General features: G+C 43.0%; 1 protein-coding gene across 2 annotated transcripts in view; it reads left to right on the forward strand.

Annotated features, from left to right (window-relative positions):
* LOC137383824 (differentially expressed in FDCP 6 homolog) overlaps positions 1–25,728 on the forward strand; it is a 183,991-nt gene that overhangs the window by 61,572 nt on the left and 96,691 nt on the right. For both annotated transcript variants that reach the window (XM_068057094.1, XM_068057095.1), the window contains exons 2-3: positions 5,799–5,939; positions 21,903–22,088. In XM_068057094.1, coding sequence (XP_067913195.1) covers positions 5,799–5,939; positions 21,903–22,088 — 327 coding nt within the window. The remainder of the gene's footprint in view (positions 1–5,798; positions 5,940–21,902; positions 22,089–25,728) is intronic.

Here is a 25,728-nt window from a genome sequence, read left to right on the forward strand (position 1 = left end):
TGGATGGATCACCAACCATCGACTTAGGCATCGAATTTGGATGCGACAAAGCATGTCAAGTCCGACCAACCTTGCAGAGTCCTCCTTACTAACACCTGGGGTCTTGTGCCAAAATTGGGAGAGCTGTCTCACAGACTAGTCAAGCAACAGCCTGACATAGTCATACTCACCGAATCATACCTTACAGACAACGTCCCAGGCTCCTCCACCATCTGTCCCTCCGGCAGGACAGACCCATCAAAGGTGTGGTACAATGGTATACAATTGGGAAGGAGTTGAACTGGGAATCCTAAACGTTGATTCTGGACCCATGAAGTCTCATGGCATCAGGTCAAACATGGGCAAGGAAATCTCCTGCTGATTACCATCCACTGCTCTCCCTCAGTTAATGAATCAGTACTCCTTCATGTCGGACACCACTTGGAAGAAGCACTGAGGGTAGCAAGGGACCAGAATGTACTCTGGGTGAGCTGGTCAGGAGGAGGTGCTTCAATATTCATCACCAAAAGTGGCTTGATAGCACCACTAGTGACCGAGCTGGCTGAATCCTAACAGACATGAGACTGGGCCTGCGGCAGATGGTGAGAGAACCAAGAGAGAAAAACTTAGTTGACTTTGTCCTTACCGATCTACCTGTTCCAGAAGCATTTGACCACCACACAGTCCTTGTGGAACCAACTCCTGTTTTCACAATGAGGACACCCTCCATCATGTTGTGTGGCACTACCACTGTACTAAATGAGGTAGATTCAGAACAGATCTAGCAGCTCCAAACTGGGCACTGTGGGACAGCAGCAGAATTTTATTCCACAACAACATGTGGAATGGCCTGGCATATCCTTCACTCTACCATTACCATCAAGCCAGGTGATCAACCCTGGCTCAATGAAGAATGTAGGAGAGCAAACCTGGAGCAGCAATGGCATACCTAAAAAAAAAATGAGGTGCCAACCTGGTGAAGCTACAACATAGGAATACATGCATAATAAACAGCGGAAGCAACATACTGTATAGACAGAGCAAAGTGATCCCACAGGGTCAAAGTTCTGCAGTCCAGTCACATCCAGTTGTGAATGTTGGTGGATAATGAAATAGCTAATGGGAGGAGGGGGCTGCACGCATATCTCCACTGTCAATGATAGCAGAGCCCAACACATGAGTGCAAAAAACAAGGCTGAAGCATTTGCATCCCTCTTCAGCCAGAAATGCCGAGTGGATGATCCATCTTGGCTGCATCCTGAGGTCCCCAGTATCACAGATGCGCATTTCCAGCCAATTCGATTCATTCCAAGTGATATCAAGAAATGGCTGAGCATGTTGGATATAATGGAGGCTCTGAGCCTTGACCGCATTCCAGCTACAGTGCTGAAGACTTGTGCTCCAGAACTAGCCGGGCCCCTGACCAAGCTGTTCCAGCACAGATACAATACTGACACCTACCCTAAAAAGGAGAAAATTGTTGACTGATATCCTATCCCCAAAAAGCAGGACAAATCCAATCCTGCTAAATACAACTCCATCAGTCTACTCTCAATCATCAGCAAAGTGATGGTCCGGCCACAGAAACGCTGTGGCTACAACAGCAGGTCAGAAGTTAGGTATTCTGCAGCAGGTAACTCACCTCCTGCCTCCCCAAAGCCTTTCCATCACCTACAAGGCCCAAGTCAGGCATGTGATTATTTTCCACTTGTCTGGATAGGCGCAGCTCCAACAACAGTCAAGAGCTTGACACCATCCAGGACAAAGCAGCCCACTTGATCGGCACCCCATCCGCCGCCTTAAACATTCACTCCTTCTACTGCTGGTGCTATGGCTGCAGTGTGTACCATCTACAAGATGCACTGCAGCAACTTGCCAAGCTTGTTCGGCAGCAGCTCTCAAACCTATGACTTCTACCATTCAGAAGGACAAGGGCAGCAGATGCATGGGAACACCACCACCTGCGAGTTCCCCTGCAAGTCACGCTCCATCCTGGAACTATACTGCCACTCCTTTACTGTAGCTGGGTCAAAATCCTGGATGTCCCTTCCTAACAGCACTGTGGGTGTACCTACACCATGCAGACTGCAATGGCTCACTACCTTCTCAAGGCAATTCGGGATGGGCAACAAATGCTGGCCTTGTCAGTGATGCCTACATCCCATGAATCAATAAAAAAGTTCTTCATTTAGAGGGTTGTGAATCTTTGGGAAAGTGAAGTTGATGTCAAAGTTCAACTATGATCTTATTGAGTGGCAGAGCAGGCTCGATGGGCCATATGGCCTAATCCTGCTCCTGTTTCTAATGTTGTTTTCTTATTCCTGAGCAGTTCTGTGGCCTCCTGTGAACAAGCCTTCAAAGCTTGTTTCTTTCACCAGCTGGAATTTGTCCCAATGGACAGGCACTCAGTGAGAGGCATTGCCCATGCCTGTATCTTACTGCCACATTGTGATCAGGCTGGAATCTGCACCTTATGGATTGGGCACCCGCAGATCATGCACGGCGCAATTATCAGTCAGGCCTATGCCAGATTGGAAAACCTAGGCAGTTTAAGGGATGTACTGCATCTTGAGATCCAGATTATGTTGATTCCTTTTTACATTTCTGCATCCTCTCAACCCCTTGATGCATTAACACATGCAGTCCAGCTTAGATATTGTTGCACATGTACTTGTGACTCTTAAAGTTTATGAGTAGGCAACAAACAAGCAATTGGTTGGCATTCATCACACAAAAATTATAAATTAGGGAATTTGAACAATGTGTTAGCAAGGCTGTAGGTGAATGATGCAGTGGAATGGAATGGAGATTGCAACAGAGGAACAGAAGCTACTTGAGATACAAAACCATTAATATAGTAGTTCGGAGTGAGGTTTTTTTATATTTAGTACAAATTATATGTTGCACTTTTTATTTTTGGTAAGATTTTGAATTTGTCTCTGAAATGATAATTTTCTAGCTTTCCTTTCATCATTATAAAAATTAGACTTTACATTTAGCAGTTAGGGTTCTCATATGTTGATGGTTTGAACATTTGGAATGTGCATTATCCCAATATGGTATATTAAAGCTTGATCCCTTGTTTGTATGAGTCAACTGATCATAAGCCAAGCCAGTGGTGAGAGCTTCACTGCCTCTGGGCTTGGGAGGGGAGATTTTTGTTACCGCTCTGGCTCCTAGTCTCTATCCAGTGATAGCTGCTGAAAGCAGATGAGACTCAGCATAAAAATAAACCTGCCTAGGCTGACACCTCGAGAATGATTATGTCGGATAGATTTTCAATTTGCCACCTGGGTGTGAAATTAGCTTTGCACATTGTAGAAACCAACCCATTTTCACTTGCATTGATTTCTTGGGCAGCCAATCCGAATTGTCCCATGGCTTATTTCATATCTTTAGTACCCAACATCTGATGCCCCACATCCTTCTGTTGCTTCCCCTTAGGCCTTATATTCCTGTCTTGATTAAGTCTTTAAGTTCTTTTACTGCATGACACATCTGCCTCTTCATCTGTCAGACCTAACCTTCCTGCCTCCTATCCAATTTGCTTCCTGCCATCTACTAAAGGCCTGCTCGGGTATAAAATTGAAACCCGACCTGGGCCTGACCCGACCACAGCCAACCCGAACCTGACGCCGGCCCGGGCTCGAGTCCTTTAATTTTTTTCACGCCCAACCCGACCCGACCCAACACGAATAACATTCATCCATTCTGGCAGCAGGCAGTTCCTGCTGTTGTGGGGAATCATGGATAAGCCTGATCCCATGAGTTCCCCGAAGCAGCACCATCCAGCCCGATCCGACCCGAGCGCTGGACTCGCATATATCGACCCGACCTAACCTGAACCCGACACAAGTAGTTGGGTCTAGTCAGGTTCGGGTCAGGTAGCCAGGCTTTACCGTCCAATTTGGTTTCTTTTTTTAAAATTTTTTTTATTTAGAGATACAGCACTGAAACAGGCCCTTCGGCCCACCGAGTCTGTGCCGACCAACAGCCACCCATTTATACTAACCCTACAGTAATCCCATATTCCCTACCACCTACCTACACTAGGGGCAATTTACAATGGCCAATTTACCTATCACCTGCAAGTCTTTGGCTGTGGGAGGAAACCGGAGCACCCGGGGAAAGCCCACGCGGTCACAGGGAGAACTTGCAAACTCCGCACAGGCAGTACCCAGAATCAAACCCGGGTCCCTGGAGCTATGAGGTTGCGGTGCTAACCACTGCGCCACTGTGCCGCCCTACTGCTTTCTCAGCAGTGTGTGCATTTAAAAGAAAGAAGAAAGAATATTTATATGGTGCCTTTAATGACCTCAGGACATCCCAAGGTGCTTTCGAGCCATTGAAGTACTTTTGACGTGTAAACACTGGTTGCTGCATGTCCCTACATTACAACAATCTGTGTACAGCAAGGTCAAACAAACAGCGGTGAGATAAATGAGCAAATAATCTGTTCAATGATGTTGGTTGATGGATAAGTATTGGCAGGACACTGGGAAAAATACCCTGCTCCTCTTTGAAATAGTGCCATGGAACTTTTTACGTCCACCATTAAATATCCTTTATCTTTAGTGAGTGCAGGAACAGAGACCTGGGAATGTATGTGCACAAATCATTGAAAATGGCAGGGCAGCTTGAGAAAGCGATTAAAAAGGCACATGGGATCCAGTGCTTTATAAATAGAGGTATAGAGTAGAAATGCAAGAAAGTTGTGATGAACCTTTATAAAACACTGGTTTGGCCTCAACTGGAGTATTGTGTCCAATTCTGGGCACTGCACTTTAGCGAGGATGTGAAGGTGTTAGAGAGGGTGCAGAAAAGATTTACGAGACTGGTTCCGGGGATGAGGGACTTCAGTTATGTGGATAGGTTGGAGAAGCTGGGGTGTTCTCCTTGGAGAAGAGAAGGTTGAGATTAGATAGAAGTTTTCAAAATCATGAGTCCGGACAGAGTAGATAGGGAGAAACTCTTGCCATTGGTGGAATGGTCAAGAACCAGAGGACCCAGATTTAAGGTGGTTGGCACAAAACCCAACGACAACATGAGGAAAATCTTTTTTACGCGGCGGGTTTTTAGGATCTGGAATACACTGCCTGAGAGTGTGGTGGAGGCAGATAAAATCAGGGTTTCAAAAAGGGATTGGTTAAGTGGAAAAAGTTGCAGGAGTATGGGGAAAGAGTGGGGAAGTGGGATTAGATGATTTGTTCTTGCAGAGAACTGACAATGACACGATGGGCCAAATGGCCTCCTTCTGTGCTGTAACCATTTTATGATTCACCTGAGAGGACTGATAGGACCTCGGCTCAATGCCTCATTCAAAAGATGGCACCTCTGACAGCCCAGTAATCAATCCGTACTGTACTAAAGTGTCAGCCTGGATTATGTGCTGAAAGCAGGTCTTGATTCCAGAATCTTCTGACTCAAGGCAATAGTGTTCCCACTGGGCCAAGACGGATCCCATATTTCACTGTGAATCACAGACAGTAGTACATAGACACCGACTTCTAGCAGAGAAAACTTGCAGCTATATTGTAACTGGAATAGTACAGACACAATTTTAAAGGGCTTGTTCTACACACTGCTCATGATTGCACAAGGTTTGTTTGCAGATTAGTAATGTGGTGCAATTGGAATGGGTGGTGACGGAAGTATACATACTACAGGTTTATAATTGTGTAAGAAGTATTTCACAGTAGCTGTCTGACAGCACTTGTAAGGGATTGGATACAAACCTTGACAGACTGATTGAGTATACTGGCAGTTATTTGAGATTTGAAAAGGAAGTTAGTAATTTTGTGTTTGTTGCTGTTCTCTAGGTCTTGTCTCATAATCTTTGTACAGTCTTGCACATCCCACATGACCCAGTGGCGCTTGAAGAGCATTTCAGAGATGATGATGACGGGCCTGTCTCCAGCCAGGGTTATATGCCGTATCTCAATAAATACATCCTAGATAAGGTAATCCTCACTTAGCTATATGCATCTTTTTTCTTTCTCTCTGTTTAGCATTATAATTTTGGGATTGTTTAATTCCAAGGATCATGAAGGAAGGAAGCTAAGTCTGTGAACATAGTGTCACTGTGCTCATGTATTGCAGTTGAGCTGTGCAGGAGGAGATCCTCCTGTGATCCTGCTTGGATGACACAGCAAGACCAGCACACTGTCTATTTAGGGAAACTTGGATATCAATCCAGATTTAATGGTAATCCCTGGGCTTCTAGTAAATACTTCCCACACTACCCAGGCTATTAATTTAAATCAAAAACAAGAAATGCTGGAATCACTCAGCAGGTCTGGCAGCATCTGTGGAAAGAGAAGCAGAGTTAACGTTTCGGGTCAGTGACCCTTCTTCGGAACTGACAAATATTAGAAAAGTCACAGATTATAAACAAGTGAGGTGAGGGTGGGGCAAGAGATAACAAAGGAGAAGGTGCAGATTGGACCAGGCCACATAGCTGACCAAAAGGTCACGGAGCAAAGGCAAACAATATGTTAATGGTGTGTTGAAAGACAAAGCATTAGTACAGATTAGGTGTGAATACACTGAATATTGAACAGCAGCAAGTGCAAACCTGAAGAAAAACAACCTGAAAAAAACAGTGGGTAAGCAAACTGAACAAACTAAGATGAAATGAAATAAATGCAAAAAAAAATTGTAAAAAATGTAAAAAGGAATGTAAAAAAAGGAAGAAAAAATAACTAAAAATGAAAGTAAAATGGGGGGCTGTCATGCTCTGAAATTATTGAACTCAATGTCCAGTCCGGCAGGCTGTAGTGTGCCTAATCGGTAGATGAGATGCTGTTCCTCGAGCTTGCGTTGATGTTCACTGGAACACTGCAGCAATCCCAGGACAGAGATGTGAGCATGAGAGCAGGGGGGAGTGTTGAAATGGCAAGCAACCGGAAGCTCAGGGTCCTGCTTGCGGACTGAGCGGAGATGTTCTGCAAAGCGGTCACCCAGTCTGCGCTTGGTCTCCCCAATGTAGAGGAGACCACACTGTGAGCAGTGAATACAGTATACTACATTGAAAGAAGTACAAGTAAATCACTGCTTCACCTGAAAGGAGTGTTTGGGGCCTGGGATAGTGAGGAGAGAGGAGGTAAATGGGCAGGTATTACACCTCCTGCGATTGCAGGGGAAGGTGCCCTGGGACGGGGACGAGGTGGTGGGGGTAATGGAGGAGTGGACCAGGGTGTCGCGGAGGGAACAATCCCTTCGGAATGCTGACAGGGGAAGGGAGGGGAAGATGCGACTGGTAGTGGCATCACGAGTGATTCCAGCATTTCTTGTTTTTGTTTCAGATTTCCAGCATCCGCAGTATTTTGCTTTTATATTAATTTAAATGCTTTGTATTAAATTCTTTCCATATAATTGTGGGCTATATGTAACTCAGCATTCCAGTACTCGTATTAAAGCCCTTTATTTTTGCATTTAGTTTCATACAGCTCCATTTTAGCCAAAACTCTTGGAAAAGTGTCCCTTTATTTTTAGATATCCAATTTGATATGAATCCAAGTCTCAGAGTCATAAGAACAGTATTTTAACTTTTTTGGGGGGCGGCAGCTCTTTCACGTCTGATGCACTTCCTGAGCTATGCACTAGCAGTGGAAATCGTCATTGAGATTTCTTGACTGAATGTGTTGTTCACCCGAAACATGTGCCTACTAGTATCGTGTTCTATATCTGATACTCTCTTAACTCTTCTGAGAGGTTGGAATCTCCTTTGCCACTTTTCAAACAAGTGTCGGTTGTTAGTGTGAGGTGTTAAATATTACAATCTGGGCTCTGAGCATGAAATGTGTGAGGCTTGAATTTTTCCCAGCTCCTTGAATGGAGTTCATTATGCAGAAATGTTTGACTCTTACATCGAGTGTACGGTACAGAAACAGACTGTTCAACACAACTAGTCTGTGCCGGTGTTCATGCTTTATATAAGCCATCTCCCACCCTTCTCCATTTCACCCCATCAGTATAACCTTACATTCCTTCTCCATCATATGCTTATCTAACATCCCCTTAAATGCACCCTTGCAGAGACGAAATTCCATTTTCACACTGGAGAGCACACCCTCCATCGTGTTGGGTGGCACTACCACTGTGCTAAATAGGATAGATTCAGACAGATCTAGCAGCTCAAAACTGGGCATTGATGAGGCACTGTGGGCCTTCAGCAGCAGCAGAATTGTATACCACCACTACCGGTAATCTCATCACCCAGCGTATCCCTCACTCTACCATTACCATCAAGACAGGGAACCAAATTGATTCAATGAAGAGTGCAGGAGAGCATGCCAGGAGCAGCACCAGGCATATCTAAAAATGAGGTGCCAGTCAGGTGAAGCTACAATACAGGACTACATGAAGGTCAGGTCAAAGCTCTGCAGTCCTGTCATATCCAGTAGTGAACAGTGGTGGACAATGAAGCAATTAGTGAGAGGAGGAGGCTCCATGAACATCCCCATCCTCTATGATGGTGGTGTCCAGCATATGAGTGCAGAAGACAAGGCTGAGATATTTGCAACCATCTTCAGCCAGAGGTGCAAATATTATAGGGTAGTTATAATGGGGGACTTTATTACTATCTCAGTCTATGTTTGGATAATTAGTGTCAAGGGCAGTGAGGGGCAAGAGTTCCTAGAGTGTGTTCAGGAAAATGTTCTACAGCAGTATTTTTCTAGTCCATCGAGAAAGGAGGCACTGCTAGACTTGGTTCTTAGGAATGAGGTGGGCCAAATGGATCAAGTATCAGTAGGAGAGCATTTAGGGGATAGTGATCATTGTATCATAAGGTTTAGGCTGACTATAGAAAGGGACAAAGAACAATCCTGAGTAAGAATAATTAAATACTTTTTAAGTGTCCAAAAGTTTACTATTCTTTATAGCTGTTAAAAATAAATCATTCATTCTGCATTGTTTGCTAAATTTTACACTATGCAGTTATGGGGGATTTTAATTACCCTAAGATGTGATTGCACTAGAGAGGGTATAGAGATTTACAAGGATGTTGCCTAGATTGGAGTATTTTACTTATGAGGAAAGATTGAATAGGCTACGGTTGTTTTCTCTGGAACAGAAAAGGCTCAGGGGAGACGTAATTGAATTGTATAAAATTATAAGGAGTCCAGGTAGAGTGGATAAGAAAGCCCTATTCCCCTTGGTTGAGGGGTCCATAAACCAAAGGCCATAGATTTAAGGTAAGTGGCAGGAGGTTTAGAGGGTATTCGAGGGGCAATTTTTTTCACCCAGAGGTGGATGGGGATCTGGAACTCTCTGCCTGAAAGGGTAGTAGAGACAGAAACCCTCAACATTTTCCAAGCACCAGCACAGGTAAATCCACCTCTGGGTGATTCAGCTTGTGAGCTTGATGAGTTGCACCAGCTGAATCACTCAGCACAAGTTAGAAGGAGCAAGTAGCTGAGATTTGTTGTCCAGAAGTCTAACATGTATCCATCAATTTCAGAGCACAGAGAGACAGATTCCTTGCAGCTTAATTATAAAATTTGCTATCTGAAAATGATTTTCTGAGGTTTCCAAAGCATATCTCAAACAAGTGGGTAGGTGGTAGGAGAATTGAGGGAAGGTGGGGATGTGGTAGGGAATATGGGATTAATGTAGGATTAGTATAAATGGGTGGTTGATGGTCAGCACAGACTCGGTGGACCGAAGGGCCTGTTTCAGTGCTGTATCTCTCTATGACTCTAATTAACTGGGGGAAAACTAACTTTAATGGGGTAAGAATGGAGCTGGGGCGAATAAATTGGAGTCAAAGGCTGGCAGGAGAAACAGTAGCTGATCAATGGGCTACCTTCAAAGAAGAGATAGTTCAGGCACTGTCCAGGTATGTTCCTTCGAAAGAGAAAGGTAGGGCAAACAAATCCAGAGCTCCCTGGATGACAAAAGAGGTAGAGATTAAGATAAAGATGAAAAAGTGTGCTTATGACAGGTGTAAGGTCGAAAATACTATTGAGAACCATGCTGAATATAGAAGGTCCAGAGGGGAAGTGAAAAAAACAAATAAGAGAAGCAAAGACAGAGCATGCAAAGAGACTGGCAGCTAATATTAAAGAGAATTCCAAAGTTTGCTATAGACATATAAATAGTAAAAGGGTGGTAAAAGGAGGAGTGGGGCTGATTAGGTACCATAAAGGGGATTTGCACATGGAGGCAGAGGGCATAGCTAAATTGAATGAATACTTTGCATCTGTCTTTGCCAAGAAAGAAGATGCAATCTGGCCAATGGTGAAAGAGGAGGTAATTCAGACACTAGAAGGGTTAAAATTGGTAGAGGACATATTAGATAGGCTCTCTGTACTTAAAGTGGCTAAAGAACCAGGACCTGATGAGATGCATCCAAGGATACTGAAGGAAGTGAGGGTGGAAATCGCGGAGGCACTGGCCATAATTTTTCAGTCTTCCTTAGACTTGTGTCCAGTGCTAGAGGACTGGAGAATTGCAAACATTACACCCTTGTTCAAAAAAGGGTGTAAAGATAAGCCTAGCAACTACAGGCCAGTCAGTGGTGGGGAAACTTCTGGAAAAAATAATTTGGGACAAAGTCAATAGCCACATGGACAAATGTGGGTTAATTAAGGAAAGCAGCATGGATTTCTTAAGGGAAAATCATGTTTAAGTAACTTGCTGGAGTTTTTTGAGGAGGTAACAGAGAGGGTTGATGAGGGCAATGCTGTTGATGTGGTGAACATGGACTTTAAAAAGGCATTTGATACAGTGCCACACAACAGACTTATGAGCAAGGTTATAGTTCATGGAATAAAAGGGACAGTAGCAACATGGATACAGAATTGGCTGAGTGACAGGAAACAAAGAGTAGTGGTTAATCAATGTTTTTCGGGCTGGAGGAAGGTTTGTTGTGGAGTTCCCCAGGGGTCAGTGTTGGGACCCTTGCTTTTCCTGATATATATTAATGACCTAGACCTTGGTGTACAGGGCACAATTTTAAAGTTTGCTGATGATACAAAACTTGGAAGCATTGTGAACTATGAGGAGGATAGTGTAGAATCCAAAAGGACATAGACAAGTTGGGGGAATGGGCGGACAGGTGGCAGATGAAGTTCAATGCAGAGAAATGTGAAGTGATGCATTCTAGTAGAAAGAACATGGAGAGACTAAACAAAATAAAGGGTACAATTCTAAAGAGGGTGCAGGAGCCGAGGGACCTGCGTGTATATGTGCGTAAGTCATTGAAGGTGGCAGGACAGGTTGAGAGAGCCGTTAATAAAGCATACAGTAGCCTGGGCTTCGTTAATAGGGGTATAGGGTAAATGAGCACGGAAGTTATGTTGACCCTGTATAAGACACTAGTTCGGCCTCAGCTGGAGTACTGTATCCAGCTATGGGCACCATGCTTTAGGAAAGATGTGAGGGCATTGGAGAGAGTACAGAAAAGATTCACGAGAATAGTCCCAGGGATGAGGAACTTCAGTTATGAAGATTGAGTTCAGAAGCTCGAACTGATTTCCTTGGAGAAGAGAAGGCTGAGAGGAGATTTGATAGAGGTATTCAAAATCATGAGGGATCGGGACAGAGTAGATAGAGAGAAACTGTTCCCACTGTTGAAAGGATTGAGACGAGAGGACACAGATTTAAAGTAAGAGAAGCAAAAGTGACAGGAGGAAAAACTTTTTCATGCAGAGAGTGGTTAAGGTCTGAAATGCACTGCCTGAGAATGTGGTTGGAGGCAGGTTCAATTGAAGCATTCAAAAGGGAATTAGACAGTTATATGAAAAGGAAGAATGTGCAGGGTTACGTGGAGAAGGCGGGGGGAATGGAACTGAGTGAATTGCATTCAGAGAACCGGTGCAGACATGATGGGCTGAATGACTTCCTTCTGCGCTGTAACAATTCTGTGATTCTGTTTATGCCTAAAATAGGCATTAGGCCCCTTGAATATGTTAATCTGGGGTTAAGACACTCCTAGAACTCTAATGCGAAGTAAGATTGAAGAATTTTTTTTTAGAAAACCTTTTCCTGTGGTGGAGGAGGAACAGGAGGCTCCCCTGACTTCACAGGTATTGCAATTGCCCCCTCACCCCTGCTGGTAGCCTGCTTCATCTTCCCTCTCAGAACCTGTCTGAAGGCTATTACAGGTGAGCAAAATGGCCTGAGATTGAAATCTTCCCTCAGGCAAGATTCCTGCGGAGGTGCGATCAACATCAGCAGCTCGTCCTGAATATGTAGATGAGGCCAATTTTCAGCAATCATTGGGCCTTTTGGTTCAATTGTGCACTGCTCACTCAACGCTGAGCCTGATTCCAAAAACAAGCCTAGATGAAAATCTAATCTTGGGTGTTTTTCAATGTGTTTTTAATCCATTTTCAGTTAAATTGATGCAAAACTTAGTGTCTGAGACTACATGCAAGTTATATAGCTTTTCTCCCTTTCAGAACCATACTATGGGAGTTCTTTTGCAACATTTCCTTGGGTACATAAATAGGTCTATTTTAATTTTAAAAACATTTGTCCTACAGGACATCTTTATCCAAATGTGCTTGGTGCAACAAAGTTGCAAAATTCCACTCCTGGTAGTTGAATATTTACAAAAGAGGAAGTGATACAAAGTGTATCAGTTATACATCTATTAACAGGACAAATCGTATGTTTACCTGTGCCCAAAACACTAATCGAGCTGCAGTTTCTGATGACAACAGCTCTGACACAAATGCTAAGTGAAAGCTAGGCCGGAGGTAATTTTGAAAGGACTTTTGGCAAGGAACCTTGTTGAGCAGAAACACCAAGAACAGGTTCTCCGCCAGTAGTTCCAAACAGTTCTGTACACAGTATTGTACCAATTCTTGATGTTGCTTGAGCTATTGAGTTATCCATGTTGATGAAAAAGAATTGGGTAAGTGTCATTGAGTCATACTGGCACAGAAAGAGGCCATAACAGCCCATCGAGTCCATGCCTGCTCTCTGTAGAGCAATTCAGACAGTCCCATTCCCCCACTCTATTCGCTTAGCCCTGCAAGTTTATTTCCCTCAAGTGACCATCCAGTTTCCTTTAGAAATCATTGAATGTCTCCGTTTCCACCACCCTCATAGACAGTGAATTCCAGGTCATTACCACTCGCTGCATAAAAAAGTTCTTCCTCTCATTCCCCCTGCATCTCTTGCCCAAAACGTTAAATCTGTGTCCCTTAGTCGTTGTACCATCAGCTAATGGGAACAGCTTTTCTTTGTTTACCTTATCTAAACCTGTCATAATTTTGCACACCTCTATTTCTCCCCCGCCCTTTTCAGTTTTTAAAAATTTATTTTCTCTCTTAAGTTCCTTCAGGTAATGCAACGTTGCCTATTCCCCAGGACACCTACTGATTTCCTAATGAAATGGAGAATATACAGGCTACTATGGAATTAAAATGTTTTGAAAAGATTTTTTTTGATGGATTTAAAGTCTCTTTGCCAGCAGGATTGATTCAATAAAGCTTAATGGGTTAATGACCCAGTTACCTAGTGGGTACATTACACATTACAAAACTGCCTACAATTCAGAATAAACTGGACTTAAACTAATAACTTCACTGAGTAAATCTGGCCAGGGAAGTGAAAAATTCACACTTGTATTGAAATAGGTGCTGTTTTGGGATTAGAATTCCGACACAATGATGAGGCTGAATATAGGGAACTCCACACAGCGTCTGTTTACAATATGCCCAATGTAGGAGTGCATGATGTTGATCTTGGATGGCATGGTTGTGGGATTGCTTAGCCCTGTCTATTGAATGCTGCTTCTGCTGTTTGGCATACAAGTAGTCCTGTGTTGTCACTTCACCAGCTTGACATCTCATTTTAGGTATGCCTGGTGCTGTTCCTAGCATGCCCTCCTCATTTCACCAGCCTTGTCTATGTCCTTCTGAAGTCTTGTTACTATCCTCGTCACTGTGTACTACATTTCCAGGTTTCGTGTCATTAGCAGAGTTTGAAATTATGCCCTGCCTACCCAAGTTAATATATATCATGAAGACCAGTGCTGCCACCATCAACCCCTGGGGAAAACCACTGCACATTTCCCTTCATTCTGAAAACCAGCAGTTGACCACCATCTCTGCTTTCTGTCCCTTAGCCAATTTTGTATCCATGCAGCCACTGCCTTTAATTCTCACTGGCTTCAGTTTTGTTAAAGTACCACTTAATAGACTTATTATCAAACACCTTTTAAAAATCCATGTACACAATATCAACCACATTACCCTCATCAGCATTATTGAAGAACTCAAGTTAGTCAAACACAATTTTCCTGCAACAAATCAATACTGGCTTTCATTTATTAACCTATTTCTTTCCAAATGCCAATTAATTTTTCCCAAAAACTCTGACTTAACTCACCTGGTGGAGGGCCAATTAATACTGCATTGAATTTATTCCATGCTAGTATGAATCTGCCAGTGCTCCTGGGATTTATGATGAATGTTAGGAATGGCTGCACTGGAATTAACATTCTTTTCCACATTGGTTGAATGGCCTTTATATTTCGCCCTATTGGTTTATTATTTAGAGGCAGATGCTCTCCTCCACTGGAATGAGCTCCTTGGATATTGTGAAATTTCCGAGAAATAAAGGGGCAGATTTTGCTGTCAAAATAATGATGAGGCTAATGGCGCTCACTGTTATTTAAGTATAAATAATACAGCAACTTCAGGCAAGGTCAAATGCATGGTTAAATGCCAAAACCCAAAGGTTGCTGTCCCAAGTTGTGCACCTTGACTCAAGCCATTGACTTTGTGAAAATGGCATCTCACTGTCTGCCTCACCTTTGAAAGTCATGAAATTGCTGTATTTGCATGTCAAGCCTGGCTCGGGTAGAAAATTAAAACCCGACCCGACAGCAGCCAACCCAACCCAGGCCCGAGTCCTTTAATTATTTTTAATGCCCGACCCGACCCCGACACATGTAGTCGGGTTTGGTCAGGTAGCCAGGCTTTATTGCAGAGTAGGGAGTCCGGACTGCACATTTCCCGCCTTGACATCCTGAATGTTCATTTGAAGATTACTTCCTGGCACAAGGCAGCACTGTCCACGTCCAGCCCAACCCTACCCGCGCCCGAATGCTGGACCCGGAAGAGACACCCGACCCAACCTGAACCTGACACATGTCGTCGGGTCTGGTTGGGTAGCCACACTTTATTTGCATGGTAGAGACAAGCTAGACTTACCACAGAAAGTTCCGACTTGTCATTTCACATGCAAGGACCCTTTTAATGTCCTAACTGTTAATTACTGCTAATCAACTTGTTGTCACTGAAAATTAACCGTTAAAAGCATGGAGTCTAATTTCTTTAGGTACTACTTGTTAAATGCCAAATTTATTTTTTTATTTTTACTTTTCCTTTCTCTTTCCCTCTCTCTCAATGCAGTCTTTCTGTTATATATGTATATATTGTTATACTATCTGTAAAGTGTTAGGAACTGATTAGCTAGGAACTAGTTGTTAGATGTAAGTCTTCCAGTTGGGGGCCTCATTCACAGCTGCAGTGGGGAGTCATGTTATATGTAACACAAAAACCAGTTCAACTGGGTTCTACAGCATAAGCATGGTGTTGAAATAAAGAAGACTGACTCCAGCCTTTTCCAAAGTGAATCTTTCCAACCTCTGGGAACCAGAAACAACATAAAGACAAAACATGGTGGCAGCGAGTGTTTGTGAGTAAACCTACAACATTTTAAAAAGCATCAGATTGAGAAAAGTGAAGCAAATTAGTGCTGGAAAGAGAGACGGAAAAACTGAGTGACTTGTGCGAAAATATTTTTTAAAAATCGAAATGTCAGCCAGGACAGGAATGAATGCACAACTACAGCCCATCGTGAATTGGGGAGCTAATGATGTTGTAGAGGCATTTGAGAAGTTTAAACACAAGTGCAATTTGGCATTCAATAGTTTCCTAAAAGGCACTAGTGAAGAGGAGAGGGTCAGCTATATCCTTCTGTGGGTTGGAGATAAAGGATTAAATTTATTTAACAGCTGGGACCTAAGCGAAGAGGACAACAGAAACCCAGACAAAATTTTTGAAAGCTGAAGTACCACCCAGACCATGGCATACTGTGGGAGTCGGTTTATTTACACATAATCAAGAATGGCATCTCATAGTCACAGACTACTTTTATCTTTTATGCCAAAGACTTGCAGGTTGATAGGTAAAATTGGCCATTAGCAATTGCCCCTAGTATAGGTAGGTCGTAGGGAAATATAGGGACAGGTGGGGATGTGGTAGGAATATGGAATTAGTATAAATGGGTGGTTGATGGTCGGCACAGACTCGGTGGGCCGAAGGGCCTGTTTCAGTGTTGTATCTCTAAACTAAGCTAAATCTGGAAGATGAAAGACTTGAGAGCCACAACAATATCTCAGCAGTATGAGTTCTGTTCGCTGAGCAAGGGATTCCTGAAATTTACTATGTGACAATGGCACCCAATTTACATCCAGAGAATTTAAGGAATTCACTGACCAGTATGGGTTCAACACCATCACCTCATCACCACAATACCCGGATTTATAGAAAGACACGTCCAGACAGTCAAAAGAACACTTGTGAAATGCCAAGAGACGAAGGAAGACCCAAACCTACCTAGCCTTATTGTCACTCCAATCCACACCTCTCAAGGCTGACATGAAATCACTTGCAGAGCTGTTGAATGGAAGAAAATATAAGACAACTCTGCCAAGCAAAATACATCCTTCAAATGACCAGGAGGAAGTGAGACAACAACTCACTGAAGCACAGGTAAGAGGAGAGCAGTACTTCAACAAACATGCGAAATCCCTACCCGAGCTGTTGAAAGGACAATTTGTACATGTACAGGATCCAATCATGAAAACCTGGAGCCCAGCAAAAGTTGTTAGTGAAGCTGAGACCCCAAGGTCATCTATCATTGAGACCGAAACCGGTAACCAAATGAGAAGGAACAGAATCCATATTCAACCTACACCTGAGCTGGAACAACAGAAAAGACCATCAACAACATCGGAAACATCACTATCCAGTGAGACAACATTAACAACATCACCAGCAAGTGATACAACATCACCTGTACAGCGTGCCAACTCACCACTAAGAGCAACAAATGCCATGTATACAAGATGGAGGTACAACATCTTACCACCCAAGCGATACCATGAATAATATTTTTTTTAAATACTCGCTTTAAAAGACGCTAAAAAGGGGTTCAGATTATTTCCACAAGTCGGGTGATCATCTTTATTTATATTGACAGTTATATTGATAGAGGGGCATTATGTTTCAAAGAAAGGGGGATGTTATATATGTATATATTGTTATACTATCTGTAAAGTATTAGGAACTAATTAGCTAGGAACTAGTTGTTACGTGTAAGTGTTCCAGTGGAGGGCCTCATTCACGGCTGCACTGGGGAGTCATGTTTAAATTCATTCACGGGATGTGGGTGTTGCTGGCCAGGCCAGCATTTATTGCCCATCCCTAAATGGTCTTGAGAAGGTGGTGGTGGGCACTTGTAACACAAGTACCAGTTCAACCAGCACAAGCATGGTGTTGAAATAAACAAGACTGACTCCAGCCTTTTCCAAGTTTAAAGTGTGATTCTTTCCAACATCTGCGAACCATAAAGACGAAACACTTTCTTTCTCTTACTGTGCCTGATTCGACGTTGATTTCACCCACTCCAATTTTACTTCCTTCTCTGTCAGTTCTCTGTCTATTCCTCAGTTCTTCAATCTGATTGGTTAAGCAGGTACAGAATTACTTGACCTGATGCTCACTCTGGTCCCAGATGCCCTGTTTCCCACACTGTGATGTTATCAACTCACACTTTGAGCAAAAGGCCACACAAAAATGTGAAAAGCTAAATGTGGAAGGGCAAATCTAATTATCAGCAGATGCCCTGCTACAGCAAAATCTGGGCCAATATGGAAGAGACATAGCTTGGTGGTCCAGTAACATAGGCAGTAGAGCACATTTTCTTCTAATCTGATTGTAGCAGGTTCCATTCTCAAGGTTTTCTACAGCGATTGACAGAAGGTTCACCCGTTCTCCAGCAGTCTCGATCTACTTGATCTGGCAAAGACAATGCATGGCAAGATACCAAGCCTTGTTAAGAACTATTGAACTTTCTCCAGTTAAGCCTATTGCAAGTAGTTGTTCTGTGGTTTGTCACAGATTCTGTGGTTGTGGAGAAGTTTCTTTTCAGACTAGTGCATTAATTCAGGCTGCATTTAGCAGCTAGTGGCTGCTGTGGAGAGGTAAAGGAAGTTTGTGTTGACCAGAATCCATGGTCACTCTGTTTTAAAATGAAATCTGTAGTGACAGTAAAGGAATTCAGTTCTGATTGTGAGATATTTTTCAAGGTGTAAATGCATATTATAATATCAAATTCAAATGATAGACCCACTTGATTTACACTTCACTTGCAGAAAAATGATTTTGGTTTGATAGGTATGACTAGAATTAAACTAGTAAAAAGAACACAGAATGACCTACTTGGGTAAAAATATATCAGTGCAATCCTCATGTACCTTTTGCAATGGGTTAGTGTTATTCGCTGTTCCCACCTGCAACTAACCAAAAAGATTAAAATGACAACTTTAAGATGGGAAAAGGATGTTTTACATTAAATCCTGAAATTACAATATGGAAAAAACAAAAAAATAGAACTTTACAATGAAGCTAGGATTCAATTGGTGGAAGGTGTATTTCAATGATTTGTTGTATCATGTGGAGGGGCACCCTACTCCTCTGGTACTTTTTCCTCCTCCTTTGAGCATCTCACTTTGTTCCACCTCCTGGCGCCTCAACGGTGGACAGGCCAGCTCCGGCGATGTGGCGGGTGTCCCTCATTTAAAGGCACTTAGTGTCCAAATGAGGGACCTGGCATTGGGAAGGGGGGTTGAGGGGTGCCTGCTGAGAGCCAACCCCCTGCCCTTGCTGCCAACTTCCCAACCTGACCTACCTGTGGCCTTAATCCAGTGCTGCTCTTGGGCCTCGGGTGGGTGCTCCGCCGGCAGCAGCCAATGCCTTCGCGGTGTCTCTGCTCAGTTAAAGAGCTGCCAGCCTCTGATTGGCCAGCAGCTCTCAGAGGGCTGGACTGCCGTCAATGGGATCATTGATCCCGTGGAAAGCCCGCCACTATTAGGCGGACCTCCCACAGAAAGGATGACGTGGGGTTCTCGGCAGCACATTAGCTAGGGATCACGATCCCTGTCACCTGGATAAAATCCAAGCCTATGCTGCTAGCACAAGTGGCACTTCTGTTGGTGGATACCTTTTGATTCATTTAAAATTCAAGGTATTTTTCTTTTTGTTTAAGTAATAGTGTAAAATGGGCAATATCGAATTGGTGGCTATTAGATGTCTGTCTGATTTTCCCTTCTGGTGACTTCAATGGGAAGGGAAGGGTGTGGTGTATAATGGGCAGCTAATTCAATATTGCCCATGTTACACCATCATCCAAAGTTAAGATAACCCCCATTGAGTCCTTCTGAGATATTTACCATGTGGCTGTATTAGATTAGATTAGATTTTAGATTAGAGATACAGCACTGAAACAGGCCCTTCGGCCCACCGAGTCTGTGCCGACCATCAACCACCCATTTATACTAATCCTACACTAATCCCATATTCCTACCAAACATCCCCACCTGTCCCTATATTTCCCTACCACCTACCTATACTAGTGACAATTTATAATGGCCAAATTACCTACCAACCTGCAAGTCTTTTGGCATGTGGGAGGAAACCGGAGCACCCGGAGAAAACCCACGCAGACACAGGGAGAACTTGCAAACTCCACACAGGCAGTACCCAGAATCGAACCCGGGTCCCTGCAGCTGTGAGGCTGCAGTGCTAACCACTGCACCACTGTGCCGCCCCAGAACACGTTAGAAACAGCATTTAAAAGCAAAACTTTCAAAGATCATTTACAAGAGGCACAAAGGCCTGAAGTTACTTACGTTGCAATCCTGATGGTGCCTTTCTGTGTTGACCCTGCTGGAGTTAGCGACACCAGCAAGAGAACACCTGCTTCAGGGGTCATGTGAATTCCATGCCATTTTGGGCACATCTCTGGTGCCCGCTAGGCCAAGCCTGCAAGAAACACTGGCATCCCCATGCTGGGGAGAGAGAGTTGGCAAGACCCAACACTTGATCCTTATATCGTCAGCTTCCTTAGCAAGGTGACCAATTTCCCAATATTGTATTAAAAATTTCAGGGTCTTCAGGTGTCCAGACTGGCCGGGACCCCAGAGGGGCCCTTGTGCATCTTTGTAAAGGCCGATATGCCTTTACTCAGTGTACTGGCCCAGACAGAAGTCAGGTCATGACTATGAAGCAGATGTGGGAATGCCAGGATTAGTGAGTTCCTGGGCCAACCATCATTTGTCTTGTAAAAATCTATTGTGACAACAATAACTTGCATTTAAGTAGCACCTTAATGATTAGATTAAGATTAGAGATACAGCACTGAAACAGGCCCTTCGGCCCACCGAGTCTGTGCCGACCATCAACCACCCATTTATACTAATCCTACACTAATCCCATATTCCTACCAAACATCCCCATCTGTCCCTATATTTCCCTACCACCTACCTATACTAGTGACAATTTATAATGGCCAATTTACCTACCAACCTGCAAGTCTTTTGGCTTGTGGGAGGAAACCGGAGCACCCGGAGAAAAACCCACGCAGACACAGGGAGAACTTGCAAACTCCACACAGGCAGTGCCCAGAATCGAACCCGGGTCCCTGGAGCTGTGAGGCTGCAGTGCTAACCACTGCGCCACTGTGCCGCCCTAATCTAGTAAAATGTCCCAAGGCACTTCACAGAAGCATTATCGAGCAAAATTTGACACCAAGCCATATATGTTGTTATATTTTAGCCTCTTAAAGGAGGAGAGAGAGGCAGAGAGGTTTAGGGAGGAAAAATTCCAGAGCTTAGGGTCTTGGCAGCCGAAGGCACAGCCACCAATGGTGGAGCAATCAAAATTGGGAATGCGCAAGAGGCCAGAATTAGAGGAGAGTTTTGGGGCTGGAGGAGGTTAGAGATGGGGAGGGGCAAGGCCATGGAGGGATTTCAAAACAAGGATATCTGTGAGCCAGTGTGGATCAGTTGGGCAATGGTGAAGATAGTGTTGGCATGGATATATGAACAGAAGCTCATCTTGGGGTCAAATACAACACCAAAGGCAGATGTTTTGGCCCTTAGAAGTTATTGAGGAAACTGTTTTCTCAAATGAGCACTGAAACTTGTTTAAATGACCGATCATGGGGTCAAGCAGTCAGGAACAAGGCTGCAAAATGTGATTGAAAATTAGATAATAACTTCAATCACTGTTTTGCACTTAGCATGCCAATTCGGTCCGGATGCTTCAAATGTGGTAATACTTCTATGTTTGAAATAGTGATTAAAATTCTGGAAAAATAATCGAGAAAAAAATGATGTATTACCGAATGTATAAAATTTACTGGTAATAGAATGTAATCTTATTTAGATGGGTTAGTTATACCAGTCCTAACCAAGTATAAGAAAGGTGAATTTTACTTGGTTATATGGGTTAGAGAGCTGATTGAGGAGGGAAACGACTTGACTTTCCTGTTGTGAATATTGTGTGAAAGGAAATTTGGTTTCAAAATGTGTGTCTGGTTATAGCCATGACAAGTAAATACCGAGTTAAATAAAAACAAGAAATGCTGGAAATACTCAGCAGGTCAGGCAGCATCTGTGGAGAGAGGAGCAGAGTTAACGTTTCAGATCAGTGACCCTTCATCAGAACTTTGGTGAAAGGTCACTGATCTGAAACGTTAACTCTGCTTCTCTCTCCACAGATGCTGCCTGACCTGCTGAGTATTTCCAGCATTTCTTGCTTTTATTTCAGATTTCCAGCATTTGCAGTATTTTGCTTTTATTTAAGTAAACACCGAGTACCTGTCTTACTCAGGTTGAGGAAGGTGCCTTTGTCAAAGAAAACTTCGATGAACTCTGTTGGACTTTATCTGCCAAGAAGAACTACAGACATGACAAGAATGGAAACTGTACTATTTCTGACCACGATGCCTTCAGGCTATGGTGCCTCTTCAACTTTCTCTCCGAGGATAAGTATCCACTAGTGATGGTTCCTGATGAGGTGAGAATTTTTTAGAAATTGTTTTCACTTGAATTGGTTTCAAAGAAATGCATTTACTTGGATTAAATGCTATGGATGTAGCTACTGCTTTTCTTTGATTTTGGGGACATGGATAATATTTTTTGTCTGTTACTTTTACATTGATGGCATTAGCAGCAAGAGTGCGGTTGTTCTACCATCACCGTTTGCTGTTTACTTTAGATTAGGTGAACTCCTTACCTTTGCTGGAACACATCTGACCTCTGCTCAGGCTCAGATAGAGAGTTCAGCCGAGTGGGTGATGGATGCTGTGTTGTTCTTCACACTGTGGTGCTAGGCACATTTGGTAGAACATTAGTGCAATTTAGTTACTCTTTACATTGTGTCCTTTGCAGTTTCTAATTAGCCTGAAAGACTAGCCTTTGATGTAGGTGTGTTGGATGCTGGGATTTCTACACAAGTTGAACTGCCTGTTATTGTAGAATTAGGCAACAGCGCAAGATTACTTCTCATTTTCAGAATAAGTAAAATTTCTTGATTTACCGCTGAAACATCAAACTAGATAATGTATCTAAGCTGGAATTAAGTGGAAAACTTAAATTATTTGGGTGGAACACATTCCAGTAGACAGGTGAACCAGAAATGGGCTTGTGTTACTGAACATGTGTTCACAGTGTACTACAGCACAATTAAATGACATTCCTGATTGGTAAGGGTGCTGTGCAAATTTATAAATGGATCCAATAGTTGGAATCTGGGATATATTCAAAAATTCTCACGTGTCTGCACATGTTGTGATTCTTTCCAAGTGTTTTTCTTAAGGGTATTCTTGTTGTAACTGACCCAAATATTACTTTGTCAGAAAATGTGAATAGCAAAAATATGGTTAAAATGTTAATATACGTTCATGAATTGGGCAATGTCTGACTAAAATAGGCTACAACCTTGGATGTGTTTCAATGAAGTTGACTATTTAATTGCTTATGATGGTACATGTCTGCACATTAAAAACCCATACTGAAACACCCATTGCCTTGCCTATGGAAAGTTCTTGCAATTGGAAGGAAGCAGAAATAATCCAATCAAAGTAACACAATTATAATTGTATTGAGTCCCTGGCTGAATATGATGGTGATGGCAGATGCCTCAAGGCATATGGGATACTTGCCTTTATTATCCGAGGCACAGACTATAAGAGCAGGGAGGTTATGATGGAGCTGTATAAAATGCTAGTTAGGCCACAGCTGGAGTACTGTGTACAGTTCTGGTCGCCACATTATAGGAAGGATGTGATTGCATTGGAGAGGGTGCAGAGGAGATTCACCAGGATGTTGCCTGTGTTGGAGCATTTCAGCTATGAAGAGAGAGTGAAAAGGCTCGGGTTGTTTTCCTGAGAGCAGAGAAGGCTGAGGGGGTACAAGATTGAGGTATACAAAATTATGAGGGGGCATTGATAGATTAGATTGGAAGAAACTTTTTTCTCTTAACGGAGGGGTCAATAACCAGGGGGCATAGATTTAAGGTAAAGGGCAGGAGGTTTAGGGGGGATTTGAGGAAAAATATTTTCTCCCAGAGGGTGGTTGGAATCTGGAACGCACTGCCTGAAGGGGTGGTAGAGACAGGAACCCTCACAATATTTAAGAAGTATTTAGATGAGCACTTGAAATGCCATAGCACACAAGGCTACAGGCCAAGTGCTGGAAAATGGGATTAGAATAGGTAGGTGCTTGATGGCCGGCACAGACACGATGGGCAAAGGGCCTGTTTCTGTGCTGAATGACTCGATGACTCAATATTTTCTGGCAAATGGTTTAAGTCAAAGAGGCTCCCAGATGACGTTAGAATGATTCCATCACAAAATATGAAGAGGTCTCTTAGTCCTTAGCAGGGCTGCTCAATGAAAATAATGTTAGGCCTCTGTTCACTCATCACTCCAGTTCTACAAGATTCCATGAGATAGAAAATTGAAAAAATAACTGACAGGATTCCATGTATATTGCAATCACTTCAGTCTTGGTGATGAATTGATAGTCCATCTATAATGTGATGATCATCTGGACTATGTTAGATCAGAAAATAAATGATGGTCAAGCACTCAAGTTCGAAGTAATTAAGATGTATGTGAACACTGTCCATTGAGAGCTAAAATGCAGTGCAGGATGAAGGGACTCAGGTTAAAACTTCACTCAGTTCCTGATTTTAGCTGTGCTGCACAGGGAATTGAGGCTGGTATTTCACTAGAGAAAGGGAAATTGGAAAGTATGGTTCAGTTGCTTTGCTGCCATGCACCTCCTGATGACCAACTAATTGTGGTGGTCAACAAGCTATTTACACTGTCAGTAAGTTATAAGACCTGGGGTGGTGTTGAGGGAACACAGAGTCTAAACGTGTACTTTGTGGGGAAGGATCTCAGCACAGGATAACAGAAATAGTTTCTCTCTCTCACTCTCACGCTCTCTATCTCTCTCTCTCTGTCTCTTCATACAATTACTTCTGCTAACGCTCACTGTTGAGCCCCTCCAATACAGCTTCTGCCTGCACAGAGCATGGAAACTGCAAGGATCAAAATCACAATGGACTGTGAACACAAATCACATCCTCTCTACCTAATCCAGTGCCTTTGACACAATCATTCCATTCTCCTTCAACATGTCTTCTTTAACAGTCCATGGCATGGCTGTCTCTTAGTTCAATGGCAGTTCAATACATTCCCGATTGCTGTGAGGCCACAAACCTGCACAGCTTGGAGAGAACAGTGCTCCCTTGTGTTTTACATAGAATAACTTATATAAATATAAGTTGTTATTTGGTTGCCAGCTGAAGCTGAGTTGCGGAATCTTGGCTTACTGTTCAACTGCTGTGTTTTCTTCCCCATATTTGTTTTGTTACCAAGACTGCTTTTTCTGGAGGTCATTCAACTGCAGTGCAATATGCATTATGCAGCCAACATTCCTAATTCCTGCCATGTTACTGCACTGACCCATCCTTCCTACATTGGCTAAAGATTAGTGCTCAACCCATTTGAGTTAATTGGTACAGCTAAATGATGTCTGAGGTTTTATGAGATTCCTTGAAGCTCAGCCACCTGACCAACATTATATGCATTCAGTTGCCGTCATGGGTGCTGCTGATGTCATATGAATTATGCTAATATATTTAAAGTGCATTGCATTTAGTTCTGGTTGGAGAGTATGCAATGCACAAGCATCATTATTGGTTGTGTTGAAGTTAAGAGTAGCGGAGGGAAGAAAGTCAAATTAAAGTAATATAGAAGTAAGATTAAGTGGAACTTCTCACAACATCTTAGTCTGGCTTGCGTTCATTGGACAATGGTCATTTACTACATTGGACTTCCGTGTTTAAGTATGTGCACATTTTCTGGTACTTTATATTTTTTTGCACTCACTGTGATATAATTAGCAGTGTTGAGAAATGAATCAGTCTTGCCTCATTCTCCACTGATATGCAGTGGTGTTTACATAATGCCATGTTAGTGTGGCATTGCTCTGGCAGCACAGCCTTAGAACTTGTACCTCTTACCTCAGCTTGTAAAACTGTGGGATGCAAATTACTAAGTCATAGAGAGTCATATTGTTAACTCATCTGGGATTTGCTGAAATAAACAGCACTTATTTTATTATTTTATTTTATTTAGAGATAC

The sequence above is a fragment of the Heterodontus francisci genome, chromosome 25 (genome assembly GCF_036365525.1).
Source record: "Heterodontus francisci isolate sHetFra1 chromosome 25, sHetFra1.hap1, whole genome shotgun sequence".
Taxonomy (NCBI): Eukaryota; Metazoa; Chordata; class Chondrichthyes; order Heterodontiformes; family Heterodontidae; genus Heterodontus; species Heterodontus francisci.